General features: G+C 38.6%; 2 protein-coding genes across 2 annotated transcripts; one reads left to right on the top strand and one right to left on the bottom strand.

Moving 5' to 3' along the window:
* Positions 1 to 1,188: 1,188 nt before the first annotated feature.
* Positions 1,189 to 3,337, top strand: LOC111783113 (CASP-like protein 5A2). The gene is made up of 3 exons (XM_023664001.2): positions 1,189 to 1,713; positions 2,343 to 2,475; positions 2,912 to 3,337. Exons 1-3 carry the CDS (start codon positions 1,505 to 1,507, stop codon positions 3,101 to 3,103), a joined length of 534 nt encoding a protein of 177 aa, XP_023519769.1. The 5' UTR covers positions 1,189 to 1,504; the 3' UTR covers positions 3,104 to 3,337.
* Positions 3,338 to 6,530: 3,193 nt separating this feature from the next.
* On the bottom strand, positions 6,531 to 11,185 carry DRB2 (dsRNA-binding protein 2). The gene is made up of 3 exons (XM_023664043.2): positions 10,649 to 11,185; positions 7,823 to 8,042; positions 6,531 to 7,504 (listed from the first exon to the last, which is right to left on the bottom strand). Exons 1-3 carry the CDS (start codon positions 10,892 to 10,894, stop codon positions 6,732 to 6,734), a joined length of 1,239 nt encoding a protein of 412 aa, XP_023519811.2. The 5' UTR covers positions 10,895 to 11,185; the 3' UTR covers positions 6,531 to 6,731.

Below are 11,185 nucleotides of genomic sequence, written 5' to 3'. Positions count from 1 at the left end.
TTGGGTTGGTTGATAAGTCATAGATAGGTTGACTTTTATGAAGGGTAAGAATTAATTTTGACCCGAGATGTGTTTGACCGATGCTAGATAATGGCACTGAAATTAGAAACCGTGCAAAGCAAGGTCAAGGTAGGGGAGGAAGGAGAAGGGCTAAAACTAACCCTACCTTCGAGTTTCCAAAAAGGGAGGCTCCACAAGAGTGGGAGCCAAAACGAGCAGCACGGGAACGTTGCCTCAAACATTATGGAAGCTTTGCAAATCCTAGATATCAAGTACCTAAAAAACTTCAAAAAGTATGACCCACTAACATTTGATGGCAAAGACGGAGATCGGTGATCAGTGTGAATAAACCCTCAAGATCTAAATAGAGAAGCCAAAGGAGGTATAGAGCAAAGACGGGGCACAACCCGATTGACCATCATCACGAGAGCGGATGATACACATATAATGGTGACAGGATCATGAATCATTAGAGAAATAGGCAGAGTCCACGTCGATCTTTTATTTAATAAATGCATCCTTTTAGAAAATCTGGGTTTATTACACCTATTAGCTCTTGAATTGCTACAGCTATCTGAGTAGTAAATACCATCAAACAAGTTACAACTAATTTAACGAGCTTTTCACAGTTCACAGTTTGAAATAGTTCGCGTGGAGGTTGCACGCACTAGGGCTTGCGAGGGGTGCACACGGGCTTTCAAGTTCATCGTGCACCTAACGAGGGGTGCCGACAAAAAGGGACTAACAAGACTCAATGCTATAATGCATGAGGTAATCGATGCTAGATCTAATAGACTACGACCACTCAAAATTCTTATGGACACATCACTGAGGAGTAGCTAGCGTCAACAATTCGATGCCCAAGCATCAAGCCTGTATGCCCATGCGCCATATGTTAAAACAAGACTAGGCAACGACCGACGATCCACACTCCTGCTTCGACACCTGCATGCTCCTAGCATCAGTTAGTAGGCTCCCGATTCGACCTGTCTTGAAACAGAGATCAAGGAGTTTGACACGTCTATGAGTGAATGAGTGAGTTAACTCGTGAGGTGTGTAAGAGAACGGACTGATGGGATCTTTTCATAGGTTGCACCACCGACGACCTTGATCTTTTGGGAACGGTTTCAAAGTTTAAATGGTAGGGGAGTGTAGAATAAAGAGAGAGAAAAACATTTTTTTTTTTGTTTTTTCATAATAAAATTAGAAACTTTTTTGCAGTCAATTCCCAAACTAATCCCTTATTGATCGGCCATCGCCGCTCCGAACGTTCTTCTTCTTCGTCGCAAATTTCAAGGATAGGATTTCAATTCTTCTCTCCCGCCAGATTCCCAGTAGAACTTCATAGATTTGATTTCCGCATATGGCTCCTTGAGATCCTCTTCAGTATCGGAGAATCAGAGGTTTAGAGAGTGAGACATCCACGATTCCGGCCGTGGCGGAGGAGAAGACGACGATGCGATTGGGGAAGAGACGATGAGCTGAGGCATCGCATCGTGGAGAAATGAATGTGAGCCATGCGACGGTTCACCCGGCCGAAGATCCCCCTACTACCGACGGCGCGAATGCGCCCATGGTCAGGATGAAGGACATGGAAGGAATGCCCGGCACCCGCGGAGGACTCGCTTTGCGATTCTTTCAGTTTCTCTTTGCGGCGGCGGCGCTGGTTGTCATGGCTACTACCAGCGATTTCCCTTCTGTTACTGCCTTTTGGTAAATCTCATTTTTCCTTAATTGAACCTCTCTCTCTGAACTTGTGTTTCTTACAACTTTTTTGCGTATGTTGTTACTCTATTTTTCTTCCATTTCTTTGGAAGGATAAGGCGATTCGTTATATTAGTAGCTTTTGGATTTAGGATTCGTCGGGTTGGATCTAATTTTGCAGGAAATGGATTTAATTTTGCAGTGAAGTAGATTCATTTACTTCGTTTTAATTGGATTTGCTACTTGCCCACGCAATTATGATCGAACTTTCAGATAAGTTAAGCCCGAATTTTGGAGCTAATGAACAAGCATTCTGTAAAATGTATCGATTGGTTGTTGATGGTTCAATACACTGAAGATGCAATAACTTGATCAGATTGTTGTTAGCTTTGTCGTCTGATAATAGTCATTTCTTATATGGTTGATCCCAGATTCATTGGCATTAGTATCTTTTTATCCTTGGAATTAAGTTTAAGGTTTATCTTTTTATCATTTACTTCATCTTCAAGTTCTTAGCTCGTGTATATGAATCTTATGCTTATTGAAGCTATGAGAAGTTAAATTTGCAGCTTGATTTTCTACACTTGGTCTTTATGTGCGTGCTGTTCCTTAAACAATCAAATCTTCTGCCTTTTCAGCTATCTTGTTGCAGCAGCTGGTTTGCAGAGTTTGTGGAGCCTCTTTTTGGCATTCATTGATATATATGCTCTATTAGTGAAGAGATCCTTACAGAATTGCAGGATAGTCAGCTTATTCACTATTGGTGATGGTGTATGTTTATAGCAAAATTTTGATTTTGGCATCCGTTGATTCACTCTTATGTTCTTGAATATTCTGGAAGCTCATTGCTTTGCTGCATTACTAGTTAGCTCAAGACCAGTTTTCTTGGACTGGATTAATGAAATTAATGTGTTTTAGCATGTTAACTTTAAAGCCTGGTGGTATTCTCTTAGGTGAATTGGACTTTCGATTGTTGTTTCTTGCATCAAGTTATGTACTGATATCACTCTCTGTTGCTGTTGCATATAAAACTATCATGACTGCAATCATTCTCATACGATAATAATTGAATACTTAGAGATCCCTTTAGAACTCGCACAATTTCTGCTGTCATTTTCTTTCGATCAATTATCAACGATGCACCTTTCCTGACTTGTCTGGAATTTCACTAGCCTAGCAGCTGACACCTGAACTTTTTTCCCTTCAGATCACATCTACCCTCACGTTCGCTGCAGCTTGTGCTTCTGCAGGCATCACTGTTCTTATAGACAACGATATCGGTAGCTGCAGCGAGAACCACTGTGTACAGTTTGAAACTGCAACGGCCATGGCATTTATTAGCTGGTTTACTGCGTTGCCTTCGTTCTTCATGAACTTCTGGTCTCTTGCATCCCGATGAATTTGGCTTGGCTCTTATTAGCTAGTTTACTGCGTTGTCTTCATTCTTCATGAACTTCTGGTCTCTGCATCCCTATGAATTTGGCTATCAAACTTGAAAGATATTGTTACTGTTTCTTGCTGTTTTATGATGTGATGTTTTGTAGATGTCCTGAAATTGAATCTTGTAATGCCAATGTTCAGAATTTGTAGTTAAGGTGATAAATATGGGTGCTTTGATTTGGACGTTGGTTCATCACTTGATCATTCATTATTGCACTATCTGATGGCAATGGATCACATACAAACACATAATATTGTAAATTTACTTTGGATTTTGGTTTCAGCAATGCATCAACATTTTCCATTCTTATCATTCAACAAAAGAATTAGATATCAGAATATTTCCCCTGCCAGATACATCCTTATAATTCAAACCCCAGGCAGATATATAGATAAGATGTTACATAATTGAAGAACCCCTTCCTATTTTCTAGGACTGTTGCATAATTTTCAATAAGTGTACAGGGAAAAGAATCACAAGAATGACCAGTTGACGAAGGAGAAGGCAAGACAGTGTACAGTAAACTCGTCCTCGGCAAGAACTTTCCATGCAATGGCTTGTTCAAAGGATACATGTCGACCCATTGTCGGCACAGGAATGTAAGCAAAGCCCTACCGAAAACAAGTAAGTATTCAGTTCAGTTAGCATCATTACATTGCTAATCAATCTTGAAATAGAAAGTCATCGTAAGTTTTCTTTATGTAGGCATAAACACAACCACCCATGTCACGTCGAGCACGACAATGAACTGAAGGGAAGAATATAGTACGAAATCTGGTGCATTAAGCTGGAAAAATCAGTAGAGAAGAACTTGCGGGCAGAATCGCCAAGAATTTGATCCAAAGTGATGTCTTGTAAGGCAACCAAGGTTATCTCCAACATGTCAAGGCCTGCTTGGTTAGCAAACATGAACACTGGGGGTAGTGACTGCAAACCAACAAAATAAATTACATTGCTTAGAGGACAGCCACACAACACAGATATTCATTTGGTTCTCACTTGCAGAGTTTGTTTATTCACCTCAAGGGAACAGCACAGAATTGCTTCCTGATGCTTCCATAGGCGTTTCAACACTGATTCACCACCACACTCTCTGAAGGCACCAGTTCAGTTCCAATATGGCATCTGTGAGACAGAGAGGTATGGAGTCAAGTTTATATTTTTATGGCTTATTGTCTTAAATTGGAAGGGTAATCTTCTTTGATGGGTGGTTTCCTAAACGGTAGAATGATTTTTACCTTCAATGGGTAGTTTTCTGAGTTGGTAACTGTGGTTTTCTTCAATGGGTAGTTTTCTAATTTACACATTGTTTCTTCGTTCATTTAGGCTCTCGTATCCTCGTTTTAGATCTTGATTTATGCATAAAAAACCATTTCAGTCTGTCCTAATACCCTTTTAATAGATTGTTCTTAAGGAAAAACATGAATACATGTCTACATAGATGAGTGATTGGGCTCACAAATATGATAGGCATATTGGGTGTCAAGTTTTAAAACATATTAAATTTTTTTGTTCATATGGAAAAAAATATTAACATGCTTCTTTTTGTTCATATGCAGAATTAGGAACCAAAATAAGATTCTTAACAACATAAAACGTGAAATAAAGGAGATTAAGAAAAGAGAAAAAAACCTGTATAGCTATGGCAGATCCAGCGAGCTTGTGTGAGAGCTTCTGGACAAGCAGATGATCGCTCTGGCTCCGACGACGAGCTTAATCCAGAGGGCTTACCTTTCCTTTAACCAAAGGCTAAATTTCTTTACAATTCTATTTAGTTTAGATTGCAGGTTTAGAATCATTCAAGCTTGACACAATCGATCTTCCTTTCTAACTTCAATCAAGTGTTTGACTTGAGATATTTAATTAACAAGGGAATGTTGTGATTCCTTATTATTAGGGCTAAGTGTTCTTACCTTTCCTTTTGTCAAAATGTGAGTTTCTTTACAATTTTATTTACAATTTTAGGTAGTTTAGGCAGCATATTCAAAATCATTCAAGCATGACATTATCAATCTTGTTTGTGGAGTTATTCGAATCTCAAACCGTTGTTCTTGCCCTAAGATATTTGATCAACTAGGGCTGAGTGTTTTTACCTTTCCAACAAGTATTCTTGCCTTGAGATATTCGATCAAGAAGGTAGTTCGAATTTTACTCCTCGATATCAGAGTTTTTCCTTGAGTTGATTTTTTATTACGAGACGATTTTTTATTACGAGACGTATCAGCACTAAAGAAAAAGAAAAGAAAACAATGGAGTTAGTGGGTGTGAAAATGGAAATTAGTAGGGTTTGATTTTCATACATATTCATGAGATTGAAAAGCATTAGAAGTGGGGGAGGAAAGAGATTTAATTATTTGGTTATTTCATCATAGGATTTAAAAAAAACTTTTATTTTTTTCCTTTCCCAACAAACACCCACTTCCCATTTTGACCCCTGCCCTTCCATTGCGAATAAATTTATTTTTTATTTTTTTTTATTTTTTTTATTTTATATATTCATTTTGGGTCTTAATTGATAATTAATAGGTTTTCCTCAAAACTTGTGCCCTTTTTTCTTCTTGGGTTTGAAAAATGGTTCTTTTTTTATTTATTTATTATACACCAAAGTCTCTTTCATGAGTCATAAATTTTATTTTTATTAAATATATTTTAAAAATTATTGAATACATGAAAAATAATAAGTCTGACAATAATAAAAAAAAATAATAAAAAAAATACGAACAAAATTAAAAATTCATAAATTGAATTTTATTAGATATTTTTAAAATTTTTAAAGCATATAACCACTGAGTCTCAATGGAGTGGAGAGATTTTTTTTTCAATCCTTCACATTTTCATAAAATGATATGATATATTATTGAATTTATGAGAATGTTTTATATTTTTAGTCAAAATTATATTGAAAAAATGAAAATTATTCATTAAAAAAATTCTTTGAAACATATAAAGAAATAAAAAGAAGTTGGCATAACCCAATTTTTTTTACTGTAACAGCTTAAGTCCACCACCAGCAAATATTGTCATTTTTAGGCTTTCCTTCAAGATTTTTAAAACGTTCAGGGAGAGATTTACCCACCCTTATAAAGAATGTTTTGTGTAAATATTGTCATTTTTAAGCTTTCCTTCAAGGTTTTTAAAACATCTCTGTAAAGAGAGGTTTACACACACTTGTAAAGAATGTTTTGTTCTCCTCTCCAACAGAGGTGGGATCTCACATATTGGGTGGTGACGAACATAACATGTCATTGCACCCAAGGGCTCCCAAGGGCTCCCAAGGGATCATGGAGATGATCTTGGGGATGCAGATTAGAGCAGAGTTCTTGGAGAAGATGGGATAGCATGCCCAAAGATACGAATATATAAGTACATTAGTTGACACAGTTGCTGTTGAAATGGCATTGGGATGCTGATACTAATTTTTCCACCTCTCAGCAACTCAAGTTTTTAACAAAACGGGGCGAAAAAATAAGAAAAGAGAAAAGGTTGACACTCAAAATAAGATGCAGACAAGAAGAGATAACCTAACTTTACTGCAAAACCATACGACAATCTCCCCTATGTGGTCTCTTTCTAATGAATCACCTCATCAAATTTTGAGTTCTTCCAGGTTTTCTAATGTCTTGGCTTCTTGCTGACTGTTCACCAATGTGGTTGTATCCTGTTCTACTTCAGCAGCTGACTCAGTGGGCGGTGAGGGCACGGGCACGGGCGCAGGAGCAGCAACGTTTTCTTTAGGAGCAGCTGGGGCTGGACAGTCTTCTTTTTTAACTGCAGGAGCATTTTCCTTGCGCACTGGGGGAGCAGCAAAGACAGGAATGGCTTGCCTAATGGAAACCGGTGGGGCGATCCGTACCGGTGGGACTCGAATTATTTGCTGTGGTGGCAGCTTCAATGGCTGTGGTAGAGGAGGGGCAGAATACACAGGCATTGTTGTTCTAATTGTAACTGGTGGGGCAATGCCATGGCAAGATGTCCTATACTGGTGAACGGGAATATACGAAAGAGCAGCAGCTCCGGCGCTGAACTTCTGGGGGCGGGGGGTTGCAGAGCCTTCTAGTGCAGGAGTTTGGGCATGTGGGATGGGGATTTTATTAGCTGAAAAGGGAGCTCTGCTACGAGGAGCTGCTTTTTGGCAAATTAAGGGCAGAATCTTTGATGTTGGAGCAGGGGGACGTTGGGGACTAGTTGGCCGTGGACTTTGAATTTGAAGCTTTTTGGGGAATGGTATTGTTGCATTTGGATTTGACATTGCCATTTTTTCCTTTTGGCGATAATTCAATAAGGCTCGAGCTATAGTGATCTGCTCCAGTTCATCATTGTTTTCTGGTTCTGATGAAGAGCTTGCTGATTCTTTAGCCACTAGCCAAAATCAAAACAAAATGATTCTCAACACCAGAATATTTGATTTTTTAAAAGAAGCACATTAAGAACAGGATACTTTGTTTCTACAGGACATAATGGCTCTATAATAAAGAACTTTCCCATAAACATATCGCAGAGAAACCATTTGAATTTAATCTCCATGTTCCAGTTGCATACATTAATTTGCACAAAATAAGATGGATTATTCTTTCTTTGCCAGGATGTCGTTGAAATTGTTCGTTTGGAAATTTCCCGAAAAGCTAAGCCATGGTAACATACAAATATTAAAAAATAAAAATAGAAATAAAAACTCACATTGTTTTAATGATGACCAAGCTGCCATTGCAGCATTCTTCTCTGCCTGTTTTTTGTTCTTGGCAGGTTCTCCAGTAAACGTTATTCCAGCCAATTCTACTATCCCTGTAAAAACAGGTAGGTGACCAAGACCAGATCTGAATGTTGTATATTGAGGCAATGGCGCTCCAACTCTTTGGGCAATTTCCTGCAGGAGGTTCTTGTAAACCCCTGTCTCATCCTGATCATAGGTGATTATAGTAAGTAATTAAACTAAAAGTCGGCCAAGTTAGCTCATGCATATATCATAGCAGCATCTTTGGTTCCTATCAAGAACATTTAACAAACCAAAGAACAATATCAAAAGAGAAACGTTGACAAATTCATAAACCTTTTCTTTTACAATAAGCCAATGCTAATATCTTATATGCATTTTACTTTTTAGCAGATAGTACAAGGAATAAACTAACCAGAAAATATTGCTCAGTTATAAAAACTACTGGTATGGATACATGTCATGTTATCAATTATTCATAATGTACTTCATATTCTCAGAGCAGTGTTTAAACCTAGAAATACGTTCAGACTTGAGCATGGCAAGAGTGACAGCCAAGTTCGTTGGCATGCAATGCCTTAGCGCAGGAGGAGGGGAGATGCTGTTGGTATTGTATGTACATAATAATTTCATTTGAGAGATCTGCAGCCCAGAAAACTATCTTCATCATCTAAATAATACTTTCAAATTGAAGAAATCTGTAACTTAAGTTTGTATTGAGAAAACTGCAGACTCCATTTGATCAAAATTTCTACGCTGCAACAAGTTTTCTCACTCTTTAATAGAGAGAGCAGTGCAGATTCCATTTGACCTGAGGTAATCTGAACTTGAAGCTCACAAGCATCATAATTCGTAAAGCCTCTACTGTAAAAAACTGAATTCAATTGACTTCTAAAAGGTACATTTCATAGTTTTTTCAAAACTACTTCTGTGATGCTGTATACAAATAATAAGCTATCTAAGCTCCAATTCTTCCATACTAGATCATTAATCTGTTGCTTGGCATAGTAAGACTCCATAAAATGGAAGTGCTGTTCATCAATCTTACCCACCAGGCCACCACTTAATCGTTAGAGCTCTATTTCATGGCCACGTCTTTTCGGATTAAAGATCCAAAGTTACAATTTGAAGTTTACAAAAGTGAAGTAGTTTAAGAACATGGCAGCTAATAGTGATATCAAATATCAGATACATTCTTCAATTTCAAAAGATATTATTTCCTATTTTTGAAAGTTAAGTTAACTGAAGGGTAAGAGAATTTGAAACATAGTTAACAAACCTCAAACCAATTAAACTTTATTAAATGAGTTATTACCAGCCAAAAAAGAGAAATAAAGATAAAGTACGTAAACAAGGCAATGAAAAAATAATACACCTAAGAAACATCATTTAACCAGGATGTGCGCCTCAGAGACCAACAGAAACAAATTTTTTTATATTTTGAGCATCTTAACGCAAACAAATCCTCATTAACAATCACTAGGGTGATACCATAGAACCTAGAGCTCCATAGGTGTAACAGCCCAAGCCCACCGCTAGTCGATATTGTCCTCTTTGGGCTTTCCCTTCTGGACTTCCCCTCAAGGTTTGAAAATGCGTCTGCTAGGGAGAGGTTTGCACACCCTTGTAAGGAATGTTTTGTTCCCTCTCCAACCAATATGGGATCTCACACTAGGACATTCATCTTATTGGAACACAACGACGTTCATGGAAAAGTAACCCCCAAATCGACCGAAAATTCCTCGTCTCTCTCTTCAAACACCAAGATAAACAAAGGTTTTTAAAACACAATAAAGTTGACAAAGACACATGCACGCATTTCCTCGAACGGCAAAAGGAGAGAAATAAAATTAAAGAACAACAAAGAAGAAAAGCTTAGTCAAACAATTTGTACAAAAACGCGGGGAGGAGTAATTACATGAAATTATTGAATATACCCAAGTTTTAAAGCCTCCAAGACTTCTATGAACAAGAATAATGGACACAACCCCCTAAATTCTAATTGGTCTACTTGAATCATCTCTATCTGAAATTCAGCCTCCAACAAGTTTATCACAATTGGTGTTGAATTCTTGGTCCGTGCCGTTTCTACGACACCCATCTGGTCATTTATGAGATCGGAGAAATAAAATGGGCCAAAGTTGGGAGCTACCGAAAACACAATTGGACGACCGACAAACCCATTAATGAGCAAATTAATTACACCAACTTGCCCAAGAAGATTACTCCCGACAGCTGGCTCCGAGATAATAAGGTAAACAAAACTAGATACCTCCTCTAATGGAACGGACCCTCAAAGAGGCGTCACGAGTTCATACTTTTCGTTCAAAGATGACCCTAAACCATAGGTCTAGTCAGAGAATTCCGGCCGATCAGAGAGATCCGAAGATCATATCATAATTTAAAGGAAAAAACCCAACCCAATCCAGGGCACAACGAGCAGAACAAGCATCTCTTTTAGATCTTAGTTAACCCACCGAACAAGATATTCAAGGATTAAGCACTACAGGTACGGTTGTGCAATTTCTGTGTACCCTATCTTACTGGAAATGATAACAGGAAACTCAGAGGAGAAGAACAGGAACAAAATGCACAACGAACACTAACATAACAAAAAACCTAAAACAAATCTCTAACGTTCTCAACTCGCAGAGGAAAATCCTACTGCAAACAGTAACATCAATTCATTGAATTAAAAACAACCGAGAAATGAAGATCAAGCAGAGAAGCAAGCCGAGACACAAGAGCAAAACCTAAACACAACCATATGATCAAAGTAAGAAAGGACTCACCAGGATCCTAGCTGCAAGAGAATGAGGGGGACCACGGTTAGAGAGGGCGTTCAAAGCGACCTCGGCAGCGGAGTGCTCGGCCTGACGAAGAGTAGAGCAGTACTGAGGGCATTCAAAGATCTCGCCATTGAAGTTAACAGTAGCTTTAAACCTCGGCGCATGGTCTGGTCCTTCCCTAATGCAGGCATACGAGGGAAGATTGAAGCAACTTCTCTGCGCCAGCTCTTGAAGCTGGTTCTTGTACATTTCTACTCCGATTCAGTCTCAGCTCCACCTCACACCTCTCCTCAGCTCACAAATTTACCTCCTCCCCCCCCCTCCTCCAATAGAGCTTCACACAGAAACCAAAAACCCTAGGCCAGATCCGATCCGCCGCAATCTGTCAGAAAAATCAAAACCAGAGAAGAAGAATCCCACCGTCGTCGGTGACGGAGATGAAAATCCGGCAAGATCAAAGGTTTTCAAGGGTTTTTTCCCCTCACTTCCAGAGAGAGAAAGAAGAGAGAGAGAGAGAGAGAGAGAGCCCTGAGGCTTTCG

This window comes from Cucurbita pepo, chromosome 20 (assembly GCF_057944985.1).
Source record: "Cucurbita pepo subsp. pepo isolate OVF chromosome 20, ASM5794498v1, whole genome shotgun sequence".
Classification (NCBI taxonomy): domain Eukaryota; kingdom Viridiplantae; phylum Streptophyta; class Magnoliopsida; order Cucurbitales; family Cucurbitaceae; genus Cucurbita; species Cucurbita pepo.
Note: the sequence above shows the minus strand (reverse complement) of the source record. Positions and strands in the feature narration are given on the sequence as shown.

What these genes read in the sequence shown, in the direction of transcription:
- LOC111783113 (XM_023664001.2), top strand. Translation starts at nt 1,505, where the DNA reads ATGAATGTGAGCCATGCGACGGTTCACCCGGCCGAAGATCCCCCTACT. An exon ending in CCTTCTGTTACTGCCTTTTG is followed by an intron (nt 1,714 to 2,342) that starts GTAAATCTCATT and finishes CTGCCTTTTCAG; the next exon opens with CTATCTTGTTGCAGCAGCTG. An exon ending in TATTCACTATTGGTGATGGT is followed by an intron (nt 2,476 to 2,911) that starts GTATGTTTATAG and finishes TTTTCCCTTCAG; the next exon opens with ATCACATCTACCCTCACGTT.
- DRB2 (XM_023664043.2), bottom strand. Translation starts at nt 10,894, where the DNA reads ATGTACAAGAACCAGCTTCAAGAGCTGGCGCAGAGAAGTTGCTTCAAT. An exon ending in CTCTTGCAGCTAGGATCCTG is followed by an intron (nt 8,043 to 10,648) that starts GTGAGTCCTTTC and finishes ACCTATGATCAG; the next exon opens with GATGAGACAGGGGTTTACAA. An exon ending in TTGGTCATCATTAAAACAAT is followed by an intron (nt 7,505 to 7,822) that starts GTGAGTTTTTAT and finishes GATTTTGGCTAG; the next exon opens with TGGCTAAAGAATCAGCAAGC.